This window comes from Helicoverpa armigera, chromosome 17 (assembly GCF_030705265.1).
Source record: "Helicoverpa armigera isolate CAAS_96S chromosome 17, ASM3070526v1, whole genome shotgun sequence".
NCBI classification, from domain to species: Eukaryota; Metazoa; Arthropoda; class Insecta; order Lepidoptera; family Noctuidae; genus Helicoverpa; species Helicoverpa armigera.
This window is the reverse complement of record NC_087136.1, coordinates 8207332-8225348: the sequence shown is the minus strand read 5'-3', so window position 1 is coordinate 8225348 and position 18017 is coordinate 8207332. Positions and strand designations below refer to the sequence as shown.

At 37.6% G+C, this 18017-nt stretch overlaps 1 protein-coding gene across 37 annotated transcripts in view; it reads right to left on the bottom strand.

The window, feature by feature from the left end:
* Positions 1-18017, bottom strand: part of LOC110384212 (tropomyosin-2) — a 31482-nt gene extending 13465 nt beyond the window's left edge. For 5 of the 37 annotated variants that reach the window (XM_049846711.2, XM_049846707.2, XM_021345393.3 and 2 more), the window contains exons 1-5: positions 17861-18017; positions 13408-13561; positions 11780-11905; positions 1867-2000; positions 1020-1137 (exon numbers count right to left, since the gene is read on the bottom strand). In XM_049846711.2, the coding sequence (XP_049702668.1) occupies positions 1020-1137; positions 1867-2000; positions 11780-11905; positions 13408-13521 (492 nt within the window). In that variant the 5' untranslated portion in view covers positions 13522-13561; positions 17861-18017. Of the gene's footprint in view, positions 1-1019; positions 1138-1866; positions 2001-4718; positions 5236-9344; positions 10140-11779; positions 11906-13407; positions 13562-17737 lie in introns of those variants that run through there. The other 32 variants (XM_021345390.3, XM_021345391.3, XM_021345392.3 and 29 more) reach the window with 25 other exon arrangements.

Genomic DNA, 18017 nt, shown 5'->3' with positions numbered 1-18017 from the left:
CTGTGGGGGCGTTGTCAAGGGTAACCCATTTGTTAGAAGACATGCAATAAACGAACACGCTAGAGGAACATATAAAGCGACAAACAACCAGGAGCCGGACTGCTGAAATATAAAGTGAACCGAGCAATAGTGATATCATCGCTGTACGCGATCTCTTAGTTTATTGCCCGTTTCAATATACAAGCAAATGAAAACCCGTGGCTAGATTTTAATTTGCTTTTAAATGTGAACGTAACTATGCATTCCGAATATAACAGTCTAGCTCGTCTTTATAGACTTGATACGGCATTCTGATTGCATCAAAGTGAAAGAGGATTCTTATTGGGTTTAAGTGCTGAACTTATATGTTACGTAGATTTATGACATTTACCGTTGCCCGAATTTCGTGTTCTGCAATATTCGGAATAATTAACATTTAAAAACCAGATAATCTAGATTTCATACATCGTACACTAATGAACTTTATGTTTTATATAATAATATGAATAAACTGCAATACTAGATTATCAGATTTGAGAATGGCATAAATCTAATGCAGTTCGTGTTATTACTAATATTCTTATCAACGTGACACCAAAACTCTTCAATTTATTTACAAAAGGTTTATTACAAATCGATTTGGCACTTATTTTGCATGCCGACAGATATTGATAATGTTGTAGATTAACTCGAAACTGCTATCGTTAGAATGGACTTGAATATTTAACGGTATACAAGTTGAAGTGTCACAGTTATTCGAATATGGAACACATCCCCCGTTTCACTGGCGTCATTAATTAAATGATCACGGCACGACTTTGGTGCTAAATTATGCTAATTACAAGTTACCTACAGGGAATATTTCCAATAATAACACGACATGCCATCAATTGAAGTTTCTTTTTCACTTCACATTCCATCGTAGGTAATAGTCGAGTGTTTATATGTGACATCACAGAATACCGCAATGGAATGCGAACGTTTGGAGGAACTTCGATTGTCTGTTACTATATCGAGTTGGAGGTTGGTCAAGCATTCACCTCTTCGTATTTCTTGTCGGACTCTTCGGCGATGAGCTTGGCCTGCGACAGCTGTGCCTCCAAGATGGCGACGCGGTCGTCCTCCATATTGGTTCGATTCTCCAACGCCTTCCGTATTCTGGTTAGTGCGGGGTCAAACACATGCGTGTTATAACATCGATAAAACACTCATTATGATATGTGGCTATATCGACTTTAATTATACGCTTGGAACATCGTCTACTTTCGTTGTCTACTTGAAAATAAACGACTTCCAAAATTCTCGAAAATTGGGCCATGATTTAAAAACAGATTAGGAAAGACAGAACTCGTGGAAATAGTTTGTAATAATCAAGAATATGGTGGTTATGGGCATAAAAAATAAAAACAGTAGAAACAATCATGCACACAGTTATGTAAAAGGATAATATTTACAACAAAATATAAAAATAGAAGTCAATACGTAATCTAATTTAGCTGAGAATTTGAAGAAGCCTCTCAATGAGTTGGTATGTATGTACTCGTATGTGGGTTCAATGTCGTTGTCTTATGTTACTGACGACGGATTATTAAATCCTTCACATATGGCAGTACATTGACGACATAAGACTTACGATGCAAATCTGTTTGTTTCTAAGTAGACTTTGATTAAACTAAAGAGGGTCCTTCAAATTCTAATAAGTTTGGTTTCCAATCAGAAACAAGTACTGTGATAAAGTACTATTGCAAATACAATGCACTCAATTACGGAACGTACTAGGGCTTGAACCTAGCCGTATTGAAATGTGGCCTAGTCTATTTATTTGTACAGTGGACGGGTAACATCCTCCATTAAGCTAAGTGGTCGTCCGTTTCGTGTCGAACTCACCGTTCCGACTCATCGGCAGCCTGGCTGGCCTCTGACAGCTTGGCGGTGGCGGTGGCGAGACGCTCCTCGGACCTCTCGAGGTCCTCCTCCAACAGTTGGATGCGTCGGTTGAGGGCAGCTACTTCGGATTCGGCCTGTGCCAAAGGAATATACGTTAGAACTTCTTCGGAAAGTGTTAGGATGTTTATTTTAAGGGATAGATGCAATTTTGTAATCAGGTGTAGTTTGCCCATGTTGAAGTTCAAAGGTTGAAAATGCTATATAACTTCAACCACTCCAAAATTTTCTTATGGAATCCTAAAAATACAAAATGGTAAGTTTCAACAAAAAAATTTTGCAAAGCTTAGATCCCCGAATTCCAAGAATGTACAATAGAAGCTGAACTATGCAGGTAAACGCACAAACGTGAGTGAATCTGTGTTCACGGCTATTTATAGTGATGCTGCATGTAATTACTATGAATTTATGGATTCTTTCATAAATTACAATTTCTGCTTTTTGCTTCAGATTTTATCCAAAGCGGAAACTCTGATAGTTACGCGAAAAGGAGATCTATAGCTTTCGAAGTATTTATTATGAAATTATTTAAAATCAAATAGTGTGTATGGCCATAAGTAAAGGATTCATAATGGAAAAATTCCAAAATATAGTACGTGCAAGCAACGTCGCCGGTGTGAATAATCCGGTATTTTAGGTGTCCAAGTTGGCGACCCATACACAGGTTCTTTTGGTCGTAAGAATGTCAATGTACAATAGACATTGTTAAACGTTGGAACACTATACGTGTCGAGAATAAACCATAAGACATGGGGACGTTTTGCGTTACGTTATTTATATTCAGCGAGTAGTGAGTGCAGGCTCATGACATCACGCGTCCTTGCCGCGAGGAAGCACTCGAGTCCCAGTTTCTCCTCCTTTTATCCTGTGTCGTCATCAGTGCGTGGATGCTAATAATAGTCGTGACGGGACTCGCCAACATAATCAGTTTCATTCTAATACATTTCTTCGCACGCGATATTAACAGCAATTAACCAAGTCACCAAGTGTGTCTTAGTAAAAAATACTTCCATTTCTAGCGAATCAGTCGACAAGAAAATTATAATTTCGATACATTTATATTTTTTGTCCGGTGAATACAAGACAAATAGCTGTCTATTCGTTGCTCAGTTTAAGAGATCAGTAGTCAAGAGTCACCTTGAACTTAGAGTAGGTATAATACGAATAGATGTTTACTTGCGTCTATTTAAAATCGGTGAGTTAAGCCTCTTATGGAAAGTTCGACGACCTTTATCATTTGATCAACGGCATTCATAGAGCATGGGACATCATTTTCTGGAACTTAATTCAATTACTACGAAGTAGTGAACTTTGGACTATACAGGTGTACAAATTACCTGTACATACTTTCACCAATAGTCGAAACACATTGTTTAAAATTTTGTGGGATCGGTTAGGGCGGTGGCATTGTGTCTATTCATACGTCGAGTACAAAAGACTAGCCCTTGCAAGCTCAATAAATTGTAACACAACACCGTCACGCGAAGGGCCCGTAATTTTGGATGGGTGCAATGAAACGAATTCATTATCGTTGCTAGTTCCTGTTGCACTTATCTGGCATCAAAAGTTTTAATCATTTGAGTTTCAAAATCAGAAGTCAAGATACCAATAGCAAAAGGTGACTTGTGCAAATTTTAATGTTATGTGGATGTTAAAGAATTCTTATTTGATAATCGCTTAGCACTGCTTAATTAATACAGTTGTATCTGTTGGAATTTAATATTTTAATCTCCAATTGTTTATATCAGCAGCTGAGTTGCCTTGTTTTCTTTATTTAGCAACATTGCCACATTTCCTCAAGTGATGCCTATGCGAGTATTATTTTTAAAATTGACCTCAGCCATCATTGTTTAAACAGTGTCTAATGTTAGTACACGCCCACTGAGTGTAACAAAAAATGAATCTGTCTCGCATCAGACTATATCCAGTTGCTATTCATGAAATTGTAATTTATCAAATTCGCTTTTTTCGTCGATTAGTAAATTACTCTTTCACACTATCTCATTTTAACATTTCCTTATCTTCGTTTTGATACACTTAAGACGATAAGGCAAGGTAATGTTCTACGAGATACCACTAGCATAGATTATAGACCACTCATTAAGGAACGTGAATCAGGCGTGTCATTAATTATTTGGAACTTAATTAGGGCCAAAGTTAAATGATCATTTCCTGAGTACATTTGCAGGTGTTTATGATCAGTAGGAGCATTACTGGCTTGTGGAGTTACGTCATAGGGCGATAACGGCGAACAAGTCGGACACGCCTTCACGGCGCCAGCGGTCCTTCGAGGACGTCCGAACAACAGGAATGTACTAAAGGGTGTTAAGCTTCACGAATCCAGCCGGCTCGCTCTACATGTGCTACAAAGGACCGGTATACGACCTCCAACGCAACCAAACCTGTTACGTGTAACAGAAACCGGCGCACACCCAAGTACCAATAAAATTATGTAAAGACAGATTTCAAGAAAACCTTCACGTCCCAACATAGATCTCAGATGAGCAACATTTTAGGAACAACACTAAACTCGACGAAAGGAATCGTGTTCAACGAAAAGAATGAATATTCGCCTTCTCTTTCTGAGAGATTAAACCGAGATGAATCCGAAAGAGAGGTCAATATGCGTACGTTGCTTGCACACCTAAGTATGGCCGGACATTACTCACTATAGGTAGATAGTACAAGACTACTGATAACTCTCGTATTTTGTCCCAATATGAATGCAACACAGGTACACATTAGAACCAACGTTTCACAAAATTCACAGCACAAATTAAAACACGTTTCCTTACTTCTTCTCTCCGCATTATTTCCACTTGTAAACGTTTGTGATACTCCTCGCACTCGTCCTTATATTTCTCCATTTCCTCTTTTGTCTGGCGCATTTTTCTTTTCAAAACGTCCAGGATCGTTCCTTGCTGCATGTTTGTCGTCATTTTTATGCACTTTTGTGTTTAAATGGAATGCTTAAACGCTAAAAACTAGAGACACCTCCGCTCTACTCGCGAAAATGCCAACTGACTGGCCCCGCTCGTTATTGCCCCGTATCGTCGAGATGGGCACGGCACGAATGAACACAGCCGGCGAGGAAAATGGCCGCCACCGAACCTAGACGCAGCAACTTTATCGGTACTGTGCTAATTAACACCGTTTCTAACTTACGACACTGACGAAATAATCAGAGAACGATCACGAGTAATTAATTGGAAATATACTTAGTAATATTTCACACAATTAGACATTCTCAAATGACTTTGACAGCGAAACACGGACAGAAACGTCACCCGCGCGGACACGACGATCGCGATAAGCACAATCGACCGCAGTGCATGCGCGACAAGTAGCTCCACCTGTGTGAGCGCGGCGGCAACTACATCCTGTAGGGTCACTCGCGCTCTTTGGGAAGAAAACCCAAAAATGTGGGATGGGCGAAACGGTAGACTGACCTTATACAATAAACACTACGGAAGTAGACTTTTTAAATTGAGTGAAGGGCTATTACCGATTGCGTATTCAAATCATGGGAAATAGTTTACGACCTTTTCTGACATGAATAGGCTAAACTGGGACATTTCGTAATTGAGATTAAAGGATATCAATATGATTGATTAGATTCTTAGGAAATAAAAAATCCTGTAAATGATTTGCACCTAAAAACTAAGCATGAAACAAAATTAACAGCGCCATCTAGTGCTAAATTTTGCTACTGACAAAAGATGTCTGCAGCCAATGATAGAACAGAGGAACACGGACAATTTACACAAGACTGCCGAAATTAAATGACGTCATTTGGAAAGTATGCGCCTGTTTTAAATTCCGTTAAGTAACCGAGCGATTGCAGCAAAAAATACAAGTCGGTAAAACAGTAAAGTTGTTCTCCCACGAAGCCAATGATAACTAAAGTGAAATTCAGGTAATATAACACGTTCGAATTTAACTTTTACACGGCTCAGGTAGACAGATCATTGGCAGAGTACCTCACGATCTCAGCGTTTTTTCAATGGAAAGGCAGTTATGCAAATTGGCCGGTATATTTTCTTCAGATTAATTTATTGGTTCTAACCGACCAACAGTTCGTACCGATCGTTATGCTTTTGAATACAATGGTTATGAATACATAGATGATTCTAATATGCGATTGTTATTTTAATTTTATGCGACATTAACTGAGCAATAACCTCTGCTAAGGTGACTCATTTCACATCGGAGAACAAGCTCAAAATATGTGAACTAATTTTATTGACCTTGCCTGTTTTCAGCTACACGGTACATGTTACGTCTAAGCAGTTAACGTTGGACCTCTTTTTACTGAACTCGCTAATAGAAATAATCTTACGATCAGAATTCTCGACTACTTCTATTAAGATAACATAAAAAACTGTCAGAGTAACCGATTCAGTGACTACGCCGGTATAATCGAGAGAAATGACATCATTATCTATATTTGGACACTTTAAAATGATCGTTACAAAAGAGTTTAATTAACATTTATTCGATTGATTGGGATCCTTTATCATAAAAGTCAAGGTGTGTTTTCCGAATAAGAGAAGCTTCCATATTTACATGTGGTAGAAAGTTGGTCAAGCATCTGTCATGCCATATGGTCAGTAATAAGTTTATTGAGTACCTGAAGGCTACACGTACATGGTCATGTCCGTAATGGATGCAATGTAATTACATACTTCTGTTATGATACATAATCACTCTAAATAGCTGTGCCGTATATGGTCATGTGTCACCTATTGATAGATTACGCAACGCTGTACATGTATTTGATAACATAAATCATGACACTTGAGGAATAAATGGGGTCTGTGTAAGGCAAAGTCCGGAGCACAGATTGTGTGGATGTAGGTGAGTAATTCTTGAGTACATGACGCACTCCAAAAACACGGGGCTTAGACTTGAATATTAACAGATATGGGATTTTTCTGGGAATTTCTTTTAAAATTCTAGACAGATTTTTCCCTATTACCTAAAATTTAAATTCAAACGGAACATAAAAAATGCTTTCCATATGTAGGGTTCATTCATACGATTATATTTTTGATGATCTATTACTTGTTATTACAGAGTCTGATTAGAAATTCGTCTGTTTTAACTAGGCTATAAATAAACATTACGCATTCCTGTGTGAATTGGAATAATCGTTGCTTAACGTGCTGGAACATAATTTGCTGAATCATTTATTTAGCAATAAACTCGGCCATTATTGTAAAACGACGGACATTGGCAGTAGGTGAAACACAATCAACCACTTGCCTTCAAAAATATAAAAATAGAAGATTGTCTAATATTTTCATTAGCACAAATAACGTCTTGAAAAACTAGTTTCCATATCCAAATCTACTAATTTAAATAAAATGCTTCAAGTATATGAGAATCTGTACAAAGTAAAGCTGATATTTTTGTGCTTCTACGCTTTAATTTCCATAGATAATCTTTCGAAAAACATGGCAAAATCAGCAGAGCGAGAAATTATGATAGCCACATTACGTGCCCTTCATTTTACACATCAAGTCTCATAAAAAAATCTTCTTTAGAGATTTAATCTGTCGATTTGTGTCGTAGTTTTGAGGAAAAATGTACATTTAAAGTGTGAATTGTGATAGCAACTTTTTACCTTTAAAATCTGAGAAAACTGGATGTATGATTGTTACGCTTTTTTCAATGCATCATCAATAGAATATTTTGTGGTATTTTTTATAAATTAAGCGGTAAATAATAGCTAGGAAATAAATAGGAATCCAGAACTGAAAAATACCTAGTTTCATTACTAGCAAGAATCGGAGTTTCAGACGTTGAACTACTTGAAACATCACGCAATAGCCAAATGCTCACAGAACACGAATATGTACAACAATTTTAGGGTTCCACAAGACATCACTTTATTGATAAGATCAAACAGCAGAACTACAATACTGCAGATTTCTATATCACTGACCTATTTACGCCTTACGACGATTTGACGCTAAAAGTATCGACATCGTGAAACTTGCTCAAAATATTTTATCTAGCATGTCCAAAATTGTTATTGGAAATCCCATGGATATTCCATTACTGCAATGTTCAAGTTTTTAGAGTAATTAAGAGGACGAAAAATACCACACAATTGACATCATAATTACTTGACATTTCAGTGATAAATGTGCAATGCAACACTAGTAACGTAATGCAGACCAATTTGCTGTGTTACAAAGTCAGTTGTATCACAAAAATCTATACTTAGTCAGTTAAATAACCAACATACGTCTGTTTGTAAATGAGACGTTAATTGCTTAAATTGTTCCAGTCATATTATGCAGTTTCTACGTTTTTAATTTCGAATGGTCTTAGCTTTGATATACATACTTTCTAATTTCATTTTCGTAACTCGTTGCAATTTTTATCGAATGCTGTTGTTTAGAAACTATTGGAGCTTTTCAGGCTTGACTGAGCCTAATGCTACAATTGTATTTATAATTCTTTGTTATTATTTGACAGCCCTGATATTTTCATAAACTTGAGGATGCGGCCTATTCTATACAGTTTCTCTTCCACGTAAAAAGTGATTACATTTTTGAGAACACCGCCTGATATACAGCGAATGTTCCGAAATGCATGTAACTAAGAACTGAGAGTTTTAAAATATAAAATCTAAATTAATATAGTAGGTGTCCGTTTATGTAAAAAACTTGATGTATTCTCATATCAGTTGTAAATGTTACGCATTGTAACTGCTGCCCATCGCAACGTATGTACATGAATAATTTAGAAAGTTGAAACAATAGAAACGTATTATCACGCGGAATGTTGATACGCTAACTATACTTTAATTGAGTTGAAACTAACAAGGCTATTAAGTAATTGACTGAACTTATCGTCTTCTTAATTATGTAAGATAATGAAGATATTTTCAGTACCTAGACTTTTTCCTCTAGTCTGATTTCATAAACTAGTTTTAGGCTTAATATCCTGTCTACGATTACTGTAAATATTAGATCGATACCGCGAAAAGATAATTTATGAAAAAATAATTTAGTTTTGATTTCAAAATCTCAGATGGCTCAGGCGTAATAAGTCGATGTTGATAAGTAGTAACCATATTTAGAAGAAAAAAAAATTATATGTTTTTGTCCGTTGCCTTCTGAATTAATTTAGAAATTAAGGGCAAGGGCTGACAGCTAGGAGCCACGTGCGCGTATCGTCCGGCACGACATCTAGCGGCGTCGCGTGAAGTCGCCCGAGTAAACATGTCAAACGGAATGTCAGCGCTCAGCTGATCGCCACGCGCGAGATGTGCTGCCTCTGCCTCGCTTCGTGGAGCAGATTCAACGCTTTCCCGACTGTACGCGATTAAAAATAGTTCTGTGCGCATTTGGCCCACGCCTGCCTCACACACACTACTCAACAGAAGCTTAAATAACAAAGGACATTACCCTTTTCAGTGCAGTGTTCTTGATGTTCTGCAACTCATTTTTGATGATAGAGAATTTCATCATAGTATCCGAAGAGAATATGGAACTTCCGAACGCCAAACCGGGATAGTCGGCACATCTTCGCCTCCGCCTGTTCTCTCTTTCTGCCAGCACCTCCGTGCACTCGCTGGTACACCTGAGTTTGGCGAGTTCTGCCGTCTCAGGGTCATCATCTGATATATCTGAGGGGACAGTCGTGATAAATTCAGCCCCGTCTCCCGCCGACCGCTCTTCGCGGAACGAAAATTCTTCGTCTGAGGTTTCGAGCGACTCGGGGTCCTTAATTCTAGTATCAAATTCAATTTCTTCATCATTATTCGCATAGTCCTCGATTATATTTCGATTCGAAAGTGCATCGTCACTATTCGTCCTTGTCACTTGTTGAGATTCACTAACACTATTGACACAAGGCACAACATCGTCTGTTTGGCTGAGTAAGGTCACTTGTTTGGACGGATCGGTGGCGGGCGCGCTGGGGGCGGGCGCGCGGTCGCCCCGCAGGCGCGGGTGGTGCTGGTGCCCCCTGCGCCGCACGGGGGTGCGCCCGTGGGCGTGGGGCGCGGACGCGGACATCACTACGCGAGGCGCGGTCCGACCGGCCGCGCAGCGCCGGCGGCCATGTTGACTGACTGCCTCTCCAGACGAGCCGCCGCGGCGCTGTAGTCGCGCCTAACTTGCTGCCATCTTTTGTTTGTGTTGCACTGTTTTACCGACCGAGCTGCGCTCATTTGTTTATTGTTAGACGCGGGAATTTTAAACGCTTCCAATTTGATTCGGTATTTAAAATTTAATTTCTATTTACATTGTTGTTTGGAATAAATGAAATTGAAATTAAAACAACAAAAATAAAACATCAATTTGAACACGACGTAAATATTCCGCACTAATTAATACCCAAGTTAATAGATCTTTAAAACGATTCGAGAGAAAATTTCCGTAAATTAGCTAATGTTGAGCGCTGACGTATCGAGTGAGTCCAGCGTCTATTTTTACTGAAACACCGGGCAGCGGGCCCATATTAGGTGGGAGCGCTGAAAATAGCTCGCGATACACCGCAGCCCCCTAGAGCGCGCCACTACTACACCATCTGGTATTACTACACGTGGTGAACACTCAACTATTATAATGGAGGAACGTCATTTGCACATTATGTTTTTACTACCCACTCATTGCTGAATTATCATACGAACAAAAGGTGGCGAAGTTGCCAAATTATGCTTTCTTCATTTGCCACATTACTCAGGATAAAATAGCATTCCGTTTCTTGTTAAATTAATGGCTTTTCCTTTATGGGTTTAAAGCTCGGTGAGAATTAATCGACAGCGTGCCGTGTTTTGATGAGACAATCAATCGTAAACCCTTATAAGATGTTTATCATTTGCTAAGATTTTGACCATATCTTGGCATATAGGTACTACACCTATATGTACGAGTAGGTATTTCCTCTTTTTTCCTTCAAGATGAGTAGCAATAAAACTATTTAATCTCCATTTTATCTGCGATTATTTCTATCGTCACCTACTCAACAGATAGGCATCTCCATCACTCTGATATCTGTCTGGCTGCCAATCGGCCAAGGTTTTTGGCTCGACTGATGATCTTTTATTATTGACACGAGTGGTCTAATTTCAATCTGAACTATTAATTATTTTGATGATATCATCAATTGTTTACCGTTCAATTCGATAGACAATAAAATTCGGTCTTGAGATTGAGAACTTTCTTCTTTTAGTAAATAATCGTCATCTGTCTTTTGTTTAAAGTACCTATCGCCGAAGTAGGTACCTAATTACTTATTTAAACGAATAAGAGTAGATTAGGTCAAAGCAAGGGCTAGATGAATGTTATTAGAAATCTGCTCTCCAAGTATAAATGTTTAACTACTTATGCAAAATCTTCAACTGAGTTTGCAGGTCACGATCGATTCTCGGTAATGAGCAAGAGGATAAGGTTGAAGGGATACAAACGTATTAGATATACATATTCAATGGATGTTCTATTTCCCAGGGCTGAAAATGCTGAAAGCTGTGTCAAAACTACTTTTGATTGAGATATTGAATTTTAACAAGCTTTACATTACAATACACCTAAAATCATACCAATAGATTATAGGATCTTTACTTTGAACTCCAACATAAGGTTTTACAAAAAACACTAAGATCATTTTGTAATTTAGAGCGAACACAACTTTAGGTGGGTCTTTAAGGTGCACTATCACAACCCAGTCGTATCTTGGCGAATCTGAAAAATTCTCCGTGATATAAATGATTGACATGACAATAGCCAAGAGCAATAGTATTTTATCTTTGGGATTTCTTCTTCCCAAAACATATACTGTGCTTACAACAAAGCCGCCAAGAAGCGTCCTACGTACTGAAAGATCATAAAATACTCACGTTCTGAAGAGCCTTCTCCTTCTCCTCAAGCTTGCCGTTGACCTGCATGAGCGACTCCTGGGTCTGGTCGAGGTCGTTCTCAATGGTCTGGATCTTCTTCTGGAGCTGTCTTGCCTCTTCCTCGGCCTAGGAACATAAATTTAGAAGTTAGGGGGTATGATACACCTGGTAAATGTCTCGAAAGATCTGTTTCACTGTATTTTTTTTACTTCAGTACTTAGATGTCACAATACAAATTGGGTGTCCCAAATGATTTAGGGTATGCTTGAAACATTGAAATATTCTATTATTGCAAGTTTACATTTACGTTTCCCTTAGTAATTTAAGCTATTCCTATTAATGAATAATTATCTGGATTGATCAAAACTTTCAGTTCAAGTTATTAATAACTGCTTCCAATTGATATTTAATAACCCGTGAAAACAGGGACAAACATCCTTCGCCTGGATGTTTATGATTGAACCAAAATCGTTTGTTTAAACATGCGCTCATTTTAAAGAAACAACAACACTGTTTACATTACAGAATCATTCGAGAAAGGATATCTTTCTCAAACAATATATTTTCTTAAATTTTTTTACCTGATACTTTAACCCTATACACTCAAGTCGGTACAATATGCATTTGTACTTATACAAGTACAAAGATAAATGTAATTCCATTCTACACTGCAAGAATAAGCTTATAATGCAAGTAACATATGTACATACATATAAGTGAATATAATAAATGCATATATCTAAGTTGTCAGAGGTTGGCGTCCTTAGCCCTGACACGGCTATGGTCAAGGCTTGACGCATTATATGAAAAGATAAAATATTTATGTATGTGTACGTTTTTTTTTTAATTTATTTAATTTGTAGTGAGTAATTTATTGTATAGCCTTGCCTGTTTAATTGTTGTGGAATTTCTTAATTAACAGCTGTATCGAGTATTACGGTAATATTATTATTTTTTTACTTTTTCAGTAGGTATGCTATACTACCCATTTACTTCTCATAGGACACTGTTGGTCCACGTATGTAGGTACATATTGTTATGGTATATCTGTCTACCTAGGTACCTATGTATATGTAATAAATACTCTCTGAACTTTGTAATTAGACACCAATGTGACATAGCGATTACAATTTAGTAAATCAATACTCAATACTGTCGTGTTTTTATAAAGTTCAATGTTCTCCATCGCACTTGTGAAAATAAAAGGTTTTTCACGCTTGACACCGACTTCCAAAAAAAGGTGGTCTAGAGCAAAAACTGTGTACTGTTTTTGTAGATCCAGGTACTAACTACATTGAATCATTCGTACTTTGTACCATTGACAAAGTGTAGCATGAAATAATAAATGTATGGTAATAATATTTCCTTTATTTTTCTACTTGTATATTGTACTTACGGATTTTGCGTACCTTTTTATTCTTAGCTTAATATTGAACTACTTATTAGAGTTTGAGACTACATAATTCACCGCCCTAATAAAAGTTCTACAAAAAATCCCCCAATACCAATATTTTTTTCCCACCTTTAGATAAAAAAATCCTGTTCTATTTTCAAAATTACAATTTCTTACAAGCCAGTGCACGAGTGCACACGGCGCTAATCCATAAACGGTCAAGTGTGTCGCGTACCTTCTCAGCACGAAGGTTGGCGTCCTTGGCCTGCTGCTCGCACATGGCGGCGCGGTCAAGCGCGTTGTCCTTCTCCAGCTTCATCGCCTGCATCTTCTTTTTGATCGCGTCCATTTTGGCGGTTTGTGTTTGTTTACTCCTCTAGATGCAAAAGCTGTAAAGAAATTGTTTTATCAGCTTCTGTTTAAAATTGTTGTTTCGTCTGTGAGCGACTTTATGGCAAATGTGTTCCATATTTGTTTTTTTCGTGAGTTCATGGTAAATCAGCTACGTATGTATAAAGGTTTTTTTAGTGGTATTCTGCCGTGAGGAACATTTAAATTGGCCGGAACTTCGTCAGGAAAGTAGACTTTAACTTCTAATGAGAAATCAAATAAAAACCGCAACATGAGGTGCGGACAATGAATAATAAAGCCAGTGAGCCTGACTCACGATTGTTTTGATTTATGCTGATTTACTTAAACATTGGTTTGGTCACGATTTTTTACAAATACTACGCAAAAAAATCAGCGTGAAATGTAAAACGGCCACGAAAATAAACAACCTTCATTGCCAGTGTTGAAAATGACAAATAAGTCATATAGGACCTGCCTGCCTCGTGCCTCTTTGAGGAAATTAAAAAGTAAACGTACTGGCATAAGAACATACAGTACGTTTGTATATGTCAATAAGTTTGTGGAACAGTCGCTGGCTATTTATGGAACCGGGGGTGCATTGATCTTGAGTGCAGGGATTTACTTTGGTTTAGTTCTGTTGTACCGTTCCTGTCTTAGGTGAACTGAAGTTGAATGAAAATTCTTGAAGAGATTGTTGTGCTTTTGTTTGCAGCTTTAGATTTCAAAGTTTATTTTGGAACATCCCTTTTAGGTCAGATTTAAAGCCACCTACTTAAATTATGTACTAGTTTCACCTAAAATTAATGCTGGTCTATTTATGATCGGATATAGACGATCAAACAACGCAGAAGTTGTGTAACAAGCCCAACTCAGCGAAGAAAATTGCTGACTGTACAAAAAACTTCAAACTATAACGAATTTCATAGATTTGCAACAGACAAACTCGTCTACAAAAACGCTTGACACCTAGCGATGCACCGAGTAATTCCAATAAGTGTTCCGATTATAGAATGAGTTAACAAGTCATTAAGTTTTTCTAGTCATTACTGACAAAGGTTAAGAACCTCGGTAAACGCTGCTAACTACAGCAACTAATGAAACGGTAATGTCTTACGCCGATTACAGACTGATGGGAACAGACTTTCAGATCGCGATCGAAATATTTCTCTCTTGATGCATTCTTAGATAAATGCTATAATAGCTGCCTTTTAATTACGTGTTAGGCAGGTCATGGATTCCATCACGTTTCATTAAAACACTACGTGCAAAAATGTGCTCTAGACAATAACACCAAGCTTGCCTTATATGCTATATCATAATTTAGTACCAAAACATTCGTATCTATCACCAATAGAATACGAAAAAAAAATAGGATAGCTATTAACTACTATTTAAAATTCGAACAGCATTGTTTAGGTACGCATGTCCCATGTCCACGCACGCACGATTTAAAAAAGTACCGATAGATCCCATTGTCTATGTTTTCCAAAACTTCGATTACCAGGTCACTGTTCTCCTTACATGGAATATTCCTTTTTAAGGGATAATTCGGATTCAGGTGGAACTACGGCTTACTAACAGACTTTTGAGGATTATGGTACGTGCCTTGGAGATTTTATTATCACCTAATAAAGTTTTAAGACATGATTCCACCCAAAAAAAAACTATGATGCATAAAAATATCCTTATGTTTGGAAAATCCTCAATTATTAAAGCAAACATACCTGTACCATAACAATGAACTCTCAACAAACAAAACCTTTGTTTTACTCATACTCACGCCAACATCTCAAATCCTGCCATGTGTGATTCAAAAGAAAAGCATTTGCAACCGTGACTCACATTTCGCGATAAATTTCAAAGGGTACAGTCAACGAGTCAACGGACCGGTGGCATTAATGAAATTCTTTAAGACCCTGTTATCTTGGAGAATGATGACCCTTATTCTATAAACCGGTATGAAGGCTGGTACCGAACAGTATTGTGTAGCGAATTGTATAATCTGTAATCAGATCACTTTTGGATGACGGGCTGTGGGCCATTTGTTTTTGTATAGCCACTGGTTTTAATGTTACAGATTAGGTCTTTAGTTTGTTGTTTGTTTCGGAGTTTGACCGCAAATTGAGGTTGGGTTAACCTTGATAATGATTGTGAATAGCTGTCAAATCCAATCATAGTTGTATCTTTACCAGATTAAAGACTGAACAATCGTCGATAATGACATTGAAGTTGTACAAATAAAATGATTTGATGGATGCACCAAAGAAGTTGTCACGATGCGACCGCGACATGCGAACAAATAAACGCATTCCCGCCATATTTGCGTTCTCGAGATAATGCAGTCATTTATTTTGTTTCCTACATTATAGCTTTACATCGGAATAGTTTGTTTGCTCTCGCATTCCTTGCAAGTTCATTCGATGAACTGTCTCTGACTAACACTGTCTAAATAAGTACCTAAAATCAATATTTGGGAAATCTTAGTCAGTGGACTGTTAACTGTTTCAAAGAAGAAACATTAATTAAACTTTGACGTTTGACAAGTGCGAATTTTAGGACTCTGAAGACTGTTAGAAAACCCATTTGGAAAACCCTATGTCTAATCTATTATTTACAACTTATCTACTAACGATGCTGGCTTTCTTTAGAACTTTAAAACAAATGAACTTTCTGGCGATTCCTAACAAAGCTTAGAAAAACAATACCACACCCAACCTTGCAAATAAATAAGATTAAGGATTCTAAGAAACATGCCTTCGGTAGCATTGAGCGATTATAATATATAGCTCATTGTATACAATTTAATTACAATATTAAGGTTATGTGTGCTATTGTTTAGAAGTACAATGACGTCAGACAACAGTTTTTGGCGCCAGCCCAAAAAGATTTTTGGGGCAACTTGACCTACCGTCTAACTATCCCATACACTCTTAATTTAGATTTAACGAGTACCAGGAATTTTAAATTTCTTCAAAGGAAACTTATAGGAATATTAACAAATCACATTTTTTGGTCAGTAGGTCATCTTGGTTGAAATCTAGTGTGGAAAGGAAACCTGAACAACAATTTTTTTTCTAATAACAAAAGCGGGAAGATATTTTCAAAACTCCGATCCCGCCTAGAATTTTATTTTATTGGGTACTTGATAACTAGAATAAGTATCGATATTTCGGGTTTATCTGAGAATGTTGTATTTTAGACACAACGATTTTTTACTGTTATAAGCCTAGTCTTGTCTGATAGAAAAATACATATATTTTTGTAGAACTAAGTTTAAATCAGTCATCTCTTAAATAAATACCTATAATTATAAAGGAATAAAGTTGTATTAATTTGAATTGCCTGAGTTACTTATGGTACCGATAATTACAATTCGTCATGACCTTGGCTTTCTTAACAATCGAGTCTGTCTCAAGGCGCCATCAATTTTCTGGTATTTCAAGTGTTTCCAAGTTTATTGTGAAACTGTCGTATTCTGTTGTTTCAAAGGTACAAAGGCTGGGTTCGATTAACAGTACCTACTTATTGACTCTGCCTATACAAGTTTATAATTACAATTAAATACTGTACACTAACTTGATTTTCCATACAACATTTTATAAGAAAACCAATTAGTTTAAATTAAATGCTAACAATTGAAGTCTACTCAGCATTCAAGAAGGAAGCTGTAAGGTATGCGACCTCTTTGCATGGGATACCAGCTGGCTGCAAACTTCTCTGATCTAAATTTAAAATAGAAAAAGAACTAAGCGAGCTAAAAGTTTGACAGTCCGCGCGTTTCCACGCATGCTCATCAACCGCCCCCACATCCCGCGCTTCCACGCCATTGGTTGGCAACTGGCAATCTGCCAAAAGCGCGGGAAAACATCAGCGTAGCTCGCTCCCATTGGCTACCGAAAATGAAACCGAGCACCGCGATATTCAAAAATAGAAATGGGACTAGATTACAAAACTGCTGGCATGTTAGGAGAGGTATCGTAGGTCGAAGTAAAAAGTATTTATAAACGATTAATAATTACAAAAACGCTGAAAACTATTTGTACGCTTTCATAAGCACTTCGATAAATTAAAAATTATTTATTTTATCTTAACATTGAATCCAAACTTAAAGGGCGTCCAGCAGAATTTAAGTTCAAGAATTACGAGCACATAATTATAAATTACCGGTAAATGCACCATACGATCGATAAGCACTGCACTACCACCCTACTTACCAGGACGGGCAATCGATTAAAGGATGAGGCAAGATCAATGCACCTTGGCTTTATAAAAAAAAACACTTGTATATTTTTTCACTTGTACACTATGGGGCACTGACAGAGCGTGGTCGTACTTACATGTCGAGTCGACGCGTGCTGTGGTGCGACTGGCGAGAGTCGCGGGAGTTCTCGCGGTGTCGCCTTACCGCCGCGAAAGGAGATGAGGCGCAGCCGTCTCACCCCGCTCCGAGAATACAGCTCATGGGGAAAAGCCTTCAAAAACATGAATTTTCGA